We start from the raw sequence: 16,795 nt of genomic DNA, 5'->3' as shown, positions 1-16,795 counted from the left end.
CAAAACAAAAAATAATATATTTATATGGTACCTACAATTTTGGTTTTGATTTTAACAATAATTTTTTTAAGGCGGCGGCGGCGGCGGCGGTGGGGGCGGCGGCGGCGATGCCCGGACCACTCATGCGAACTGGGTGTACTTTGGGGCCCCCCACACAGGTGTATTTTCTCGGTAAAATCCTCTGTTGTTTAATTTCTTTGGTATATCTTTTATAAATCCTTTTATGTTTTGTAAAAGTTTCAAATATGAATCTTAAATTCATTTTATTCTGAGATTTAAATTCTTCATTTTCTTAGCTCAATACGAGTTGAAGATGGTATATAGGCTGGAAACCAATAACCTCCATGTGTGCGAAAGCCACTAAGAAAAAGTTTGGTAAAACAACGCCACGTATCAGATTCCTCACTTTGATCCCAAGCCTCAGATGGTATCAGAGCCATGGAAATAGTCTGGATAATAATTTAGCACTTTTTATTCAAATGAATATTTTCGGTTTTAAAGAAACTGTTCAAAACAGTTTGAATGAAGAATATGATTTACCTTAAAATTTAGACTTATTGAATAAATGGACTATTCCTAAGATAAATTCTAAAATGATCTATAAGTTAGGAACTTTTGAAAAAATTGGTTTTAAACAAGTAGTTAAAACTACAGAATCATCAATACCTCTTCATAAAGAAAAGAAAGCCGTGATTTACGGAAAGAAGAAAAATACAAAAATAAATTAATAATTTGTAGAAAATGTAAAAAGCCAGGACATTATGCTAATCAATGTTGGGCTAAAAACAAAATTAATAATTTAGATATAGATGACAATCTAAAAGAAACATTATTTAAAATAATAATGGATTCAAATAATAATTCTGACAGTGAAACTGAGAATTCTTCAGAATCTTATATTTCAGAAGAAATAATAGATAGTGAATCAGATATTTCTGATGATTTAAATGAATGTAATAATTGTATACAAGGAAAATCTTGTTTAAATCATATAGAAGATAAAAATGATGAATTTTATAAACTAATGTCTCAATTCAATGATTTAAATATTAATGTGTTAACTAACAATAATATTTTAGAATTTCTTAAAATGATTAAGGATCCAGTATTAAAATCCACAATTATTGATCAAATGGAGAATACTGCTTCAACTAGCAATAATAATAATAATATTCTTGTTAAACAAGAACAAGCTTACTCTATGAAAGAAGTTAAAAATCTTCTTCAACAGAAATATAGTAAACAGAATCCAGTTACTATACAGGATTTAGTTAAAGAGATTGATAATCTTAAAGAACAAGTAAAAATTTTACAACACCATAATAATAGTTTAAATTATCGTGTTTCAATCATTGAAACTAATAATAATAATTCAGTTAATAATTCTGATAGTTTTGATAATCTACAAGATATTTCTTTTCCTGATCCAGATAAAAAACATTTATCTGTTTTAAGCATGATTATATCTCAAAAATGGTATACCAATATAACTTTATTAATTGAAAATTCTTATAAAAAGAATTTCATTGCTATGATTGATAGTGGTGCAGACTTAAATGTTATACAGGAAGGATTAATTCCTACGAAATATTTTCATAAAAAAACTACTCATTCTCTCTCTCATGCAGGAGGAGAACCATTAGAAATAAATTATAAATTACCAAAAGTTTATATTTGCAAAGATAAAAACTGTATTCAAACCAGTTTTTTATTAGCAAAAGATATTTCTAGCCAACTTATACTTGGTCTTCCTTTCATTTATCAAATTTATCCTTTAACTTATGTTGATGAAACAGGTATTATAGGAACTTTTCAAGGTAATCCTATTTCCTTTAAGTTCATAACTAAACCTGTTCATAGAATTCTTAATGAATTACAAGAAAAGATTGATAGGAAAACTTTTCAGATTAATTCTTTAAAAGAAGAAGTTAATATATTAACTATAGATGATAAATTCTAAAATCCTAAATTACAGGAAAAAATTAAACTTATTTATAATAAGTTTTCATTAGAAATATGTAATGATCTTCCTAATGCTTTTTGGAATAGAAAGAAGCATGTAATATCTCTTCCATATGAAGAGAATTTTGATGAAAAAAATATTCCTACCAAGGCTCGTCCTTGTCAAATGAATTCTGAATATTTAGAATTATGTAAGAATGAAATTCATTCTTTATTAGAAAAAGGTTTGATAAAGCCTTCTCGATCTCCTTGGTCATGTACTGCTTTTTATGTTAATAAACATTCTGAACATGAAAGAGGAGTTCCTAGATTAGTCATAAATTATAAACCACTTAATAAGGTTTTAAAATGGATTAGGCATCATATTCCTAATAAAAAAGATTTATTAGATAGACTTGTTAATACTATCATATTTTCAAAATTTGATTTAAAATCAGGATTTTGGCAGATTCAGGTAAAAGAATCTGATAGATATAAAACTGCTTTTAATGTTCCAATAGGACATTATGAATGGACAGTAATGTCATTTGGCCTTAAAAATGCCCCTTCTGAATTTCAACAAATTATGAATGATATTTTTTATAATTACAGCAATTTTATAATTGTTTATATTGATGATATCTTAGTATTTTCTAATGATATTGAAATACATTTTAAACATTTAGATATGTTTAAAAATATTGTTATTCAAAATGGACTTGTTATCTCAAAATCTAAAATGATTTTATTTCAAACCAATATTAGATTTCTTGGTCATATGATTGAAAAAGGAAAAATAATTCCTATACAGAGAAGTATAGAATTTGGTTCAAAATTTCCTGATATTATAACTGATAAAACTCAGTTACAGAGATTTTTAGGAAGTTTAAATTATATTTCTCCTTATATTAAAGATTTTACTAAAGATTCTGCTATCTTATATAATAGATTAAAGAAAAATCCTTTACCTCGGTCTGAAATACATACAATAGCTGTTAGAAATATTAAGGAAAAGGTTAAAAACCTTCCTTGTCTTATGCTTGCTAATTCGCAATGGGATAAAATTGTGGAAACAGATACTTCATATATAGGTTTTGGAGGAATCTTAAAACAAAAAGATCCCCAAAATAAACAAGAATATCTTATTAGATTTTATTCTGGTAAATGGAATAATGCCCAGAAAAGTTACTCCACAGTAGCAAAAGAAATCTTAGCTATTGTCAGATATATTTTAAGATTTCAAGATGATTTATATAATCAAAAGTTTATTATAAAAACTGATTGCAAATCTGCAAAATTTATGTTTAATAAAGATTTTAAACATGATGTTTCTAAACAAATGTTTGCAAGATGGCAGGCTCATTTAGCTACTTTCGATTTTGAAATAATTTATAAGAAAGGTGAAGATAATCACTTGCCAGATTTCTTAACTCGAGAATATTTATCCTAATGTTTTCATCTACAGATATGTATTCCCGAGTAAGAGGAGAGTCCTCTTATAGAGGGCGAGGAGGTAGGGGAAAACCCCCTAATATCATTGCACAGCATGGAAAACAGAGGCTTATAACCCAAAACTTATCCAGTTCATCAGCCAGTAATACTGAGCAAAATAATGAGTTATACAATGAATTTCAAGAATTCTTGAAACAAAAGAGAAGTAATACAGATTCTCAATCTTCAGCATCATATGCTAATATCATAAAAGATGATGATAATGATTCAGCTCTATATACAGAGACAAAACATCGAGAATTGATTCTTCTTATAGAAGAAAAAGATACCCAATGGGAAAAAACTCCATGGACTATCATGGAAAGATATCTAACCAATACATCATATGTATATGGTTCCTACAAGCAAAGAGGATTTTATGAAAATCTTCTGATATCTACAAAAAGTGTTGACATAACTCACTTTTTCAGTAATACTCAGCAGAAAGGAAGTTATAACTTCTCAAAGTTTATAATCAAGAAGATTATATCTATTTAAGAATGGGGTATATCTCCATTAGTTGAAAAAGAATTTTATTCTGAAAATCATAAAATGAGTTTTAAATTCAATTTTTGGGATTATATTGAAAGTTTTAATAAAACCTTGTTTTATGAAAATGAAAAAAGAAAACATACTTGGTTTTTAAAGATTTGTGAAAATGTTTTTCACTATCCAGTTCCAAATTGGTTTTTCATATGGTGGAAGATATTTGGTCCATCCGCAAAGATTTTGCCAGAGGTTTTTATAAAACCCATGAATACTTGGTTAAATGTTTCTCCAAGTATTAAAAAATCATTTTCTGAACATTGGATCGATGGTAAGACTCTATGTCTATTTTTCATGGAATTTGGTATCCCATGGATCTTGAAATGGCAGCCAGAATTCGGTTACACTGATGAAGGTATCCCTTGCATATGGAGGGTCAGTTCCACAAAATTCTGGGACAAATTATTGAGAGATGATCCAGAAACTGGAAAACCATATGGTTATGAAACTCTTCATCAAATGGAAGAAAAAATTTCTTTATATCAGCAAGAAATTAATAATCAACAAGAAAAGGAGAAAGCCTCTATGAGTCCTTTCAAGATTCTTACTCAGAAATATTCTGAAATATATTCAAAAGAAAAAATGATTGAGATCTATATTGAAGAAATGGAAAAAGATCTTTTCCAGAATATTGGAGGTTCTGATTCCAAATCAGATAAATCTATGGCGTCTGAATCTAGTGAAAATCAATTTATTCATCTAATGAAGATGCAAGATGCTCAAGACCCTGAGGATGAAATTCCTCAATTTTCTCAGATCGATGACATTTTTGAGAATTTGAAAAATTCTTTAAAAGACAATATTAAAGATGATTAAGATCATCAGAAGAAGAATCTGCAGTTGGTGGAATATCACATCTCATCATGGCATATCGTGACAAAAAGTGGGTGGCATATCATTTTTAATTTTTGAATTTATATTACTATTTGCTTTAATAAAGCATTTACTGTTTTTATTTTAAGATGGAATCCGGGGTTTGATGTCCGGCTCTTCTATCTATAAATAGGTTTATTCTGTGTCTTTAGAAGAACACGGTTGAGTTTGCTCCCCTCTATTCTCTCTTGTAAAAACCCTTCTGAAGTATATCAATAAAAAGTTTGAAGTTCTGATAACAACTTTGTAAGTTCTTACTGTTTTTATTTTCTGTTTTTATTTACTGTTTTTATATTTTTATTTCATAGGTTTAGCCTGAATGACATGCTAAAGCATTCGTGCTAAATTATTACCTTACTATGACATGATCTATATTTATTTGTTCTTGTGATCAGATTGAGATGATAAAAGATTTATTTAAATTTTTGAAATTTAATGTAATATAAGAGTCTTTGGTTAGAACATAAGGTAAAAAGATGAACCAGGAAATGGTAAACACAAGGTTCGAGTTTAACCAGGAAAAATAAATTCATGTTGTAGCCCTTTAGCCTGCTTAGCCGAGAAATGGCGTTTAAGGCGTTCATGGGTGATTTTTTATGAATTTATGATTCTGAGGTGGGCCTCGGTAAAATCCTCTGTTGTTTAATTTCTTTGGTATATCTTTTATAAATCCTTTTATGTTTTGTAAAAGTTCCAAATATGAATTTTATATTCATTTTATTCTGAGATTTAAATTCTTCATTTTCTTAGCTCAATACGAGTTGAAGATGGTATATAGGCTGGAAACCAATAACCTCCATGTGTGCGAAAGCCACTAAGGAAAAGTTTGGTAAAACAACGCCACGTATCAGATTCCTCACTTTGATCTCAAGCCTATATTTAATATATATATATATATTTTTTTTTAAAAAAAAAAAAAAAAAAACCTTTGACCCAGCATCAATGAGTGGGCCTCGTAAAACTCAATTCACTTGTGTTACACCTTGGCCTCGACTTATCTTATTCGTTAAATAACTTCAAATGAAGTTAATTTCTTCTACCATATCAGAATGCCAAAGGATGTTTGTCGAAACCTCAAACTCCCGAGATTAGGTTCATACAAAGAACATAGTAAATAACGAATTATGGTATTGGGTTTCTTTCTCCATAGAAGAGTTATTTCAAGTTCGCGGAACAATCTATTGTACACATTTCATTTAACCATTTGAAACACCCCAATAGAGTATTTTAGATCATCTTTGTTGGATAGACGATGTCCTCCCCTCACTACTTCGCATCTTTTAACTCTTCCATAACACATTGTTTATACGTATACTCTGAACATCATTTAACTCACCTCGATATTAGATAAATTGATATCCATACAAGTGAGATGAGGATTGCTTGTCACTTTTACTAATAGTTGATGATAATTGTAAAGCTGTAATATTTTCAATCGACAACAGTTCAACTATCAAGTTTCGAGATTATTCTATCAAATAGATATAATTATTACACTAAATTGACATAAGCTAAATGGCTAAGACACATACATTGGAAATTTTGTTGAAAATTTTATAGTATTTTCGCCATAAATGTTCCTTGAAAACCTCATTTAATAACCATATTTCTATTCAAAATACAATCGATAAGATTATGCCAATTTAATGACATATTGAATTGTCATTTTACAGTCAATTCATTGCTGATTAAGTCGTTTACAACCATACATTCGATAACAATGGTAGCTCTTCAGCTTTTTCTTGCCCTATAAATAGAAGAACAAATCATGTAAGAAGCCACACTAATACACCACTAAGACCACACTGCGGACCCTATTGCCATTGTCACATAGCTCTTAATCCAATCTTCACCGCTCAATATATACCAACTCACATAAGAACACAGATTATATACAAGAATATCATAACTATTATTCTTCATCTAGAGACTGCTTCAAACAACTTCTAAACCTAATTTCTACCGTTCATTGTTTAGTTCACCTATTTAAGAAATATTGTCCAAGTTTAAACTCGATCCAATAATAAGTCTAAAACGCTTATGCAAAAATGACTTTTTTTTGGGTGATGAATTTCGTTTTGTTCCTTTATCATATTTTGAGCATAATTGTAAGTAGAATTTATGTTTTAACTTGATATATATGTTTTAAAACCGACCGGCATATATGTATTGTATGTGTTTAAATTCCGATTAATGAAACATATATTTTTGATACACTCGAACTTTGTGAACTAATGATTAAAATATATATTTTGAACATACATGATTCGTGATTCCTGGTTTCATCTTTTAGAGGAGAGAACATATAGGAAATTGATATCAATTAGACATGAAATTCATAATTTGTTCAGTGCATAATTCTGATACATGCATATTCCTGAAAAATAAGAATATTTATTACATATATGTCATTACTGTTTTTGTTGAAAAAATGCTTATAAAGCCTGAAAGAAAATTTTTTCTAATGAGTGACGACCATATCACTTATCTCTCTCAGATAAGAATGAAGAACGTATATGTAATGAAAACAAACCCAATTGTGGGGATATATTAAAGAAAGATAAGATCACGGTCAATATTTAATTTTCATTTTCGTTATCAATTATGAGACAACGCTGAATGTCTCTCGACCCAGGTTTCGAGACGTGACATAGTCCTTATTAATAATTATAACATAATTTATTTATTTAATATATATGTATAAACTTGTAATATTATTTTTAGAATATAGAGTTTCATATATTTTATTAATAATAATAAAAAATTGATAATTTAGAAATTCGTTTAAAAAAAACCCCAAAAATGTACTTTGTAGATTGAATTGAGGAGCCAATCCAAATAATTTGGGCCGAGGAGGCGAAAGCCCAAAGAGCTTAAAATGGACAACTCCGCCATCTGCACGGTAGCTTCTCCGATCATCTTCTGTATTCCATTTTCCCCAAACCCTAGAAAAACCCCTAATTCATGAACATCCACGAGCCAGATGGAAATGCATGATCTTGCACTTTTCTTCAGTTCTTGGCAATGAAACGCGTTTGGAGATTGTCGGAATTCGCTCTAACTGAACAATCTCTCCTGAAATGCCGAAACATGCGCACTAATTCGCTCAAAACTCCCAAATTAATCATAAAATCCTCACTCCGAGCTCCATTTTTTCGAGAATATGTTTCGCAGACTCCTTATAGTTGTTCAAGTCAAACGGCGTGGTCCTCTGTTATATCCCAGTTTTTAGATAAATGTGGTTCTCGTTCTGCTGAGTCGAGAGCGAATGAATATTTGAGAGAGAAAGTTTCCGAGTTGCGGCAAGATATTTTGAGGCATAACGATGATGTGGAGGGAATTGAGAAAGTTTTGAAAGAAAAGGGTGTTGCTTTGTTTAGAAGATATTCCGATGGATCTGCTGTGGTTGAGCTCTTCACGCAGCTAAAGAGTTTTCCCGTTTTAGCTCTCGAGGTGAATATTTGTTATCTTCTTGTGCTTTTTATTGTGTTTCACTAGTTGCTAAAAACATGTTTATGTGCTGATGAATCCGAAAAGATATGCATCGGCCGGGGTAATGAGTTAAGCGTTTTCCTTTAGTCACGAGGATTACACGATATTTTTTCCGAGATGATCATATAAATACGTCGAATCCGTTGCTTGATTAATGAATTTTATGCTGGATGATGCCTAATTAAAAGATAACATAATGTCATTTATTAAGAAGCTATACAAGCGGAATTAAAAGTACATTTTCGACTCACTCATGGATTGTTTTTCTTGAACCCAAATTGATGGATCGGAACACTTGATAGACATTTGTTAATTTTCAATTGCTACCCGTCAGGTTTTTGAATGGAGGAGGAAACAACTGGATTATGCCTCTCCCATGACAGCGGAGGAGTATACGAAGGGTGTTGTGATAGCTGGTAGATTGAAAAATGTCGCACTTGCTGTTGAGCTTTTTAAAGAGGCTTCCAATAAACAGCTGAAGTCCACATCTTTATATAACGCACTTATGAGTGCTTACTCATACAATGGTTTGGCTATGAAATGTCAGTCCTTGTTTCAGGAGTTGAAGAGTGGATCCACTTGTACTCCATCAATCATAACATACAACATACTTATTTCTGCATTTGGTCGCTTGATGCTTGTAGATCACATGGACGCGACCCTCAGGGAGATCAGGAATCAAAACCTAACCCCAACTGTTGAAACATACAAGGCTCTAATTGCTGGTTATATCACAGCTTGGTTGTGGGATGAAATGGAAAAGACATACCTTATCATGAAAGAAGGGTCTCCCAAACCCAACCTGGACGTTCATTTGCTAATGCTTCGAGGATATGCAAACTCTGGTAAGCTAGAACAGATGGAACAAATATATGAGATGGTAAAGAATCATGTGAACCATAAGGAATTCCCATTGATTAGAGTCATGATATGTGCATATTGTAGGAGTACTGACGTTGCTAGAGTTGAAAAGGTCGAAGAACTGCTCAGACTAATTCCGGATAATGAGTACAGACCTTGGTTAAATGTGATCTTGATTTGTCTATATGCAAAGCAAGATTTATTGGAGCGAATGGAAAATTCAATCAATGAGGCATTTGAGCGTAATACCTATGTAACAACTGCTAGCGCGATGCGATGCATCATTTCAAGTTATTTTAGACAGAATGCAGTGGACAAGCTTGCTGTCTTTTTGCGTCGCGCTCAACGTGCAGGTTGGAAAATCTGCCGGTCTCTTTACCATTGCAAAATGGTCATGTACTCATCCCAAATGCGCCTTGCTGAAATGGAGAGGGTTCTTGATGAAATGAGTGGAGTAAATATGCACTGCTCAAAGAAAACATTTTGGATCTTGCATAAGGCATATCAAAAATATGGTCAAAGAAGTAAACTTGAGCAGGTTGTTGGACAGATGTTCAAGCATGGCTATGGAGCACCATTGGCATGAAATTTTGTTTAATTCTTCCTTGAATAGCCAAATGTGCGGGGAATTTTTTTTGAAAGAATGAAACAAATAAGAGTCCTTTGCTCGCTCAAGGAAAGAGATGGGAGTAAAGATACATCAAATTCAAAGGTAAAATTATTATTAATTATGTTACGGTAATTCAAATGCCTTGTGCGTTTTTTACTTGTGTAATTAGTAGTATGATTATCTAAATCATAGAGATACGTCTCCCTTTTCCGTTGTTATTTATTTACCTTAATAATGTGTGGTAATATTGGTTTTGTGACACCATAAAGACGTAAAAGGTATACGAAGTTACATTTTTATAGAATTTTATAGTACATTATATGAAGTTATTCTACGAAATCATAACTAATAAAAAAATTATTCGACATATTAAAATTTTGCTTAAAACGATAGTAATATTGTATTAAATTGAAATATCTGGATTAAGGATAATTGTGAACTTTTAAATTAAATTCAAGTAGATAAATTTATCAAAAGTTCAGCCTGACACTTGGCTTGATTCAACGAGGTCTTGCGAAGATTGAAACTAGTGAATTGAAAACTGGAGGGTCTTTACACCAGCTTTTCTGGACCATATAAAAAGAGATTAATATTATTGGAGACAAGATGCGACTGTATGAACCTTTAATTTTGTATTACTTGAAAAATTCACATTCATCCTTGAAAGTGTGATTGTTTTTCTATATTATAGTTCTTTGTTTTATGTAGATATGTTTCTTGTTTCGTCAAATATTCAGTCCCCCAAAGGTGTCCATGCTTCACCGTATCATTCACCAATGACTAGGACTTCAACTTACAAATCTCTACAATACCGACTCAAAAAAAACCATGTCCGTGTCAATAGGAAATGGCAGAATTTTTTAAAATGAACATATGACGAGTGATGGTATAATCTGGATTCTTAATAACATCAGGAACTGTGAGCCTTTGGGTGCTTTATTTATGCCTTGTAGATACAATACAGTATCAGCGATGTCATCATGTTCTACATTTCTGTGATATTTGATTATAGGATCCTTGCTGAAAGATGTCCGGTTGGACGTAGAATTTTGACGATCACATATTAAAAGTTTGTTGCTCTATAACTTGTGAATCTTGTCAGTCACGTAATTAGTTTCTTGATGTACACTAGTGTTTCTTGACTTCCATCCACTCATCGGTGTGTACTCGTTATTTAACCTTCAATAATTTCTTTTAAGAGCTGCCTGTGAGGCTGACAAGGAACCAGTACCCAGCAGAATGGTAATCCCCTCCGAGTATGTGGCAATTGTATGGTTTTCATCTACTTGCATCAACTTCTTGCTCATTGTTCATTGATTCTGAAATGATCCTGGAAATTGGCATCAAGTTTCATGCTTTTCAATCATATATATTCCCTAATGTTGTACGATAAATCTTCCCACCAGAGGTTTACATACTGATGCATACTGCAAATTGACAGTACAAAAAGGCTTTAGTTCAAGTCATTTTGTGGGATTCATATTTTGCATCAATTTGATTAATTAAACTTTTGGATAATCAGGCATCGTGATTATCATGAGTAGAATTACATTCAAGATGTATTATCTATTTATTTTATATATAATTAGACTAATTATTGTAACTAAATTGAGATCAATTTAGCTGTGTTGAAACTGTCAATATGATCTATATATATGGGAATAAAGATACCACCAACCAAGAGTCCCGGGCGTGCTACTTGCCATGTCCCAAAATATATCCGGCAATTTTTTTAGGTGAGGATTATTATTTGGCAAAAATTTGTGTGAGACGATCTCATGAGTCGTTTTTTGTGAGATAGATCTCTTATTTGTGTTATCATGAAAAAGTATTACTTTTTATGCTAAGAGTATTATTTTTTATTGTGAATATCGGTAGGGTTGACCCGTCTCACAGATAATGATTCGTAAGACCGTCTCACAAGAGACCTATTATTATTATTTTACTCCAGAAAATAATAATTAACATTTTATTTTAATTGTTTTCTCTTAAATGGGCAACATTATGCTTATATATGTGTTTCCTGTTTATTTATAGGCAAGTGTACTGATTTTAAAATGGTTTTATAAAACATTTTTAGAAGAATAAATTTGTAGTTGGTTATTATTGATAACACACACCTTAAAATTGAGATAAAAATGTAAGTTGATCAATATCCAAAATATTTGTAAGACGATTGTGAATCTTCGTGATTTAATATCAAAATTTATCAATATCATGATGTATACTAGTCGTTGATATATTATTTCATTGTAGAATTGTAGAATTGCAGTAGGAAAAAAATGCTAGAAAATAATACAGTGAAGTATTATAAACAATTTTCAAGTATATATAAAAAAATTTAATTAGTCACAAAAAACCACCCAATAAAAAAGGAGTTGGAAACGACATCAAATCAAAGCCTTGCACGTTTGGTTTTGTTGGACAATTCAAAATAATATTATTAGCATACCTCTCGTTAAATTTAAATTATTTTGTACATGTCATCAACACGTGCACAAAACACTAGCATACACGTGTGGCAATAATTAGAATTAGAAATAAGTAGGCCACGATTTACTTCTCTATCAACAAAATTAGATTAATGCATAACGATGAGATGCTGACAAACTCACTTTAATTAACATTGTCTTTTGTCGTGTAAGGCCAACATTTGTCAAAAGGCAAAATTACCCATTGTTTTAAGTTTGATTTCACATTTCTAAATATTTTTATTCAAAAATTCAACACAATATTATTCGATCATATACATATTCCTAAATCAAATGAATATCCAACCAATTACAATTAAACACTATAATTTATATACAAACATGGACAAAACATAACATAAATTCCTAAATTATTACCAAAAAAATTACCTCTGATGTCGTGTCCTAAAAGACAAAACAATATAATAAGACAAAAACAGAGAGAAATGTGTAAACAAAAAAAAACAAAAGTGATAATTACATAGTTGGGGGGTGATGGCCATTTTCTTGGCAATGAAAAATCAATTACGAAATAGGGATTTGGTTTAAATACCATTTTATGTCACTTTCCTATGTCACTTTCCTACCTTAGCTGTTTTTACCATCATCTGGTGGCCACAAAAAGCAGCCCCCAACAACTAAATTTCAAAGTGGGGATTAATCCCCAAGTGGACCCAGATTTCTGGGTACAGACAAAATAATTTGTTACACGTTCATGAGGTATTTTAGCACATAATCTTTAAAGAATTAACCACCATCCCTTGTGCACGCATGTTGGTAAATAAATATATACTAGCGATCGATCGGACATTACGTTTTATTTCTACGTAATATATGATCTGCCTATGATATGTGATACAATTCGAACATTTAATCCGCAGATTTTAGTCATCTAATGAAACCCGAGATGCAACTCGCGGTGATTTGGTTGGAGAATTTTCAACAAATTTTTCGGGTTGTTTTGTTTTGTAACTTCGGTCAACATTTTTTTTTTAAAAATAGCCTCACGTAGTGTATTTATTCACTACATGGGGAGGTCATTTTTTTAAAAAAAAATGTTCCCAAATTCTTCTTGTTTAATATTTTTTTTATAATTAGTTTGATTTATATTGAAATATGGGTCACATCATTATAATAATAATAATAATAATAATAATAATAATAATAAATGGCCAAAAATATTGCTGCAGAACCTACCATCGTATTAAACTAGGAAGGCACCTTTATTTTAAGGTTTTCCAATCATAATCGACAGCCTTTACTCGATTCATTAGCATCAAGAAAAGAGGTTTCCATAAAGCTCTATGATTGGTGGCATTATTATTAATGACAAAAGGCAAAATACATCTATAATCTATTCCATTCCAAATAATTGATCCAATGGCTGCCAAGAATTAATCAAATCAACGTCAGATAATATAGTGAGATTCCATTCTTTGGACTCACGTCTAATCATTTTTTATTTTTTAAAAAATTATTTATTTGGCATGTGGGATTTTTATGTACGGGGTTTTGGGAGTCTTGGTTTGAAGATTCAATGGTCCACCACTACAAAACGGTGTAAAAGAACGCATGCTTTGGGGGAAAAGGAGATGCAATGCTTTGTTTTGTTTTGTTGGCTTTAAGGTAGTGTATAGAGACAATTAATCCATAGTGGGATACAAAAGATTATTTCAAACCTTGTCTTGATATATATATATATATGCAAATATTCTATATATATCGTTTTTTCCGAATCTGAATCCAAAAGTCGAAATGATATAAATTGAATTTTTTTACCAATAAGAAGAATGGTATTTTCTTATGATATGGTAGTTACTTAGGCAATCAAGATTGGATGTGCTTAGTTCTGTGTTTAAGTTTCCCCAAATGGTTATCAAGACAAAAAACATGAATAGTTAGGATACAATGAATCAAAACTTCAGATAACGTGGTGACTTGGAAAATGCAACATCAAATGATGAGAAATATTGTCTGGTTTAAGTCAGAGTAATTTGACTGATTTCCAAACATAAAGACGATCCCTTTCTGCTCCTAAATAAATTTCCAATAATAGTGTGTATGTGTGTGTATATATATATATATATAATTGAAATTTTAGCATATAAACACAAATTAATATATATTTCTAGGAAAAAGTACAACATACAGATCACAACAGCATGGACTTCCTCAACCCATGTACTGAATTAAGCTTTAGCCTAAGGGCGAATAACTACGGACCGATCAGAACCACCCCACCGGATAGATCCCAGATGGTCCAAGAACCTTCTCCTTCATTACTTGAAGTGGTTCTACAAATCTGATACTCGAAATCTTTCTACTAAATCCAACAACGAGTCACTTCTCTGAGGCACCGTACCGTATGGACTCGGCTTCGGGTGTGGAATGCCACTTCCGACGATGCAAAAAACACCCATTAGGTTCGAAATATCATATAACCTCTACACACGACAAGTTATGAACAATAAGAAGAGTAGTTCTGCACAATCATATAACACACCAGTACTAAAATGTCAAGCTTGTATCGCTGCCAGTAATTTGAGGTTAAGTAGTTTATCAACAGTTAAGAGCGGATGAAGCTTTTAACCTCATCCATTAGACACTGGAAATGGTCGTTGTTCGGCAAGAAATAGAACCCGATTGTTGCCTTTTCGAGATACAGGAGATTCACTTCTTTACCGGATTTCTTCAGCCCCTCAACATAGCGTAATTGCCAATCTTGAAGAATATCCAATCCGGCCACAACTACCAAACTTTTCGGAAAGTCAAGTTCTTCGAGGCTTTTGCTTCTCGGCCCAAACACGTTACATGCGAGATGGTCCCTATCTTCTCCTTCAGGTAAGTATGCTCTCCAGTACCAATCCCGGTCCTGAATTCTGACAAAGTATTTCCCATCCAATCTTTTCTCTGATTCAGTCCTTTCTTCTCCACCAAACAGTGGATGAAGAAGAATATTGCCCAACACCTCCTTCTCCTCTTCCGCAGCCCGAATCGCAACATGATGGACAATATTACCACCGGAACTGTCCCCTGCCAAATACACATGAACTTTCGAATTTATCCCACCTTCTAAGCCATGATCTTGAGTGAACCCACTGAAGAGCTGCCCATCCATCATCATATGCACACGGATATCGATGCTCTGGGGATCTACGATAATCTACAGAGACCATAGCAGCCTTGCAAGTCTTCACAAGGCGACGACAAAATGTGTCATAGATACAACTGTTGGCCGAGGAATGAACAAAGCTTCCACCATGAAAGAATAAAATTACAGGCACGGCTTCGGTGGCACTCAATGGCTTGTCAAGTTCCGCAATCCCCCATTGAGTCTCATTATCACGAGCCAACAAATAAACACGGTTCAGGAGGTTTGTTGCACGATCTACAACGTCGAAAGAGTAAACTCCATCAACAGGATTGGCATTCGCTGGCACTTTTCGGTCAAGAAACTCGTCTAATTCACGGTCAAAAGTGCCATCAGGACGCCGGAGTAAATTATAAGCAATCTTGAAATATGATATGAGGATCCGTGTGTTAAGTGGAACCACCCTCTGCACGAAGTCAATAAAGTCTTGGATAAACCAAATTTCAGGGGAAAAATATCCCAACAGCCAGTATAAAATCGGGTTATGGGGTTGCTAAATCGGAAGTCAATAGAAAAAAGAAGAGAGAGGATATAGTATGGGGAAAAAGAAAGAAAAACTCTCATTAGAGATACAATATAGCAAAAACCCTAAAGATCAAAGCTAAAATTCAAACTTTACCGCAAATCAGACCCGTTTTCCTCAACCTTTCTCAGCACCCCCGAGAAAAATCCCGGTTTTTTCACAAAAAAACAATAAACAAATAAAAAAAACCCATATCACGAATCACCCTAATGTCAGAACAAGACTGAAAATTAAGAATTCCAAACAACGGATAAAAGACACATGATTAATTACCTTTGATTCATTAGCGTTTACTTCATTACCACCAGCCATGAAAAACCGTTCAAGAATCACTCCCAATAAATCTTACTCCGTGATCCCCCTCAAACAAACAAGAAAAAGAGATTAACGTTTTTGCACCTATTCTCCCCTTCCCTAATACGCCACCCTGTTCTTGTGAGCTGGTACTCCCGCTTTCTTCTTGTTTTTATCGGGTTTCTCCGAACAACAAAGAAAGAAGTGAGATACTTCTACTTCTGAATTATGCAGAGGCAGAAAGGAAAGGGCCCAGGTTTAATATCACACAGAAACAAAAATGGACAGGGCAGATAAAAAGGAGAATAATATGATATTATATACACAGTGCAATAATAATAATAAAAATAATAATAATAATAACAACAACTAAATGAGGCTAACAAGACAGGAAAATGAAGGAGAGGAGGCGTGTGTGAATTTACGGAAACAGATGTGTGTGAGAGAGAAGAAAATGTTGTAAAGAGAGGAAGTGAATGGAATGAAGTCAAAGGGCAGAGAAACGACGGAGGCAGGGCGGAGACGAGGGAGACGACAAAACG

General features: G+C 32.5%; 1 protein-coding gene and 1 pseudogene across 4 annotated transcripts; one reads left to right on the top strand and one right to left on the bottom strand.

The window, feature by feature from the left end:
* Positions 1–7,690: 7,690 nt before the first annotated feature.
* Positions 7,691–11,376, top strand: LOC142523516 (pentatricopeptide repeat-containing protein At2g30780-like). Of its 4 annotated transcripts, none has more exons than XR_012814721.1 (3): positions 7,691–8,304; positions 8,678–9,916; positions 10,523–11,371. XR_012814721.1 is itself a non-coding variant. In XM_075627299.1 (2 exons), the coding sequence occupies exons 1-2, from the start codon at positions 7,876–7,878 to the stop codon at positions 9,788–9,790; spliced, it is 1,542 nt and encodes a 513-aa protein (XP_075483414.1). In that variant the 5' UTR covers positions 7,691–7,875; the 3' UTR covers positions 9,791–11,376. The 4 variants fall into 4 exon arrangements, 1 of the variants encoding a protein (XP_075483414.1); XR_012814727.1 differs by having other exon boundaries at positions 10,827–11,367; XR_012814733.1 differs by having other exon boundaries at positions 11,014–11,365.
* A 3,014-nt stretch (positions 11,377–14,390) lies between these two features.
* LOC142523500 (gibberellin receptor GID1B-like) lies at positions 14,391–16,547 on the bottom strand (annotated as a pseudogene).
* Positions 16,548–16,795: the final 248 nt, after the last annotated feature.

This window comes from Primulina tabacum, chromosome 2 (genome assembly GCF_025594145.1).
Source record: "Primulina tabacum isolate GXHZ01 chromosome 2, ASM2559414v2, whole genome shotgun sequence".
Taxonomy (NCBI): Eukaryota; Viridiplantae; Streptophyta; class Magnoliopsida; order Lamiales; family Gesneriaceae; genus Primulina; species Primulina tabacum.
This window is presented reverse-complemented; position numbering and strand designations above follow the sequence as displayed.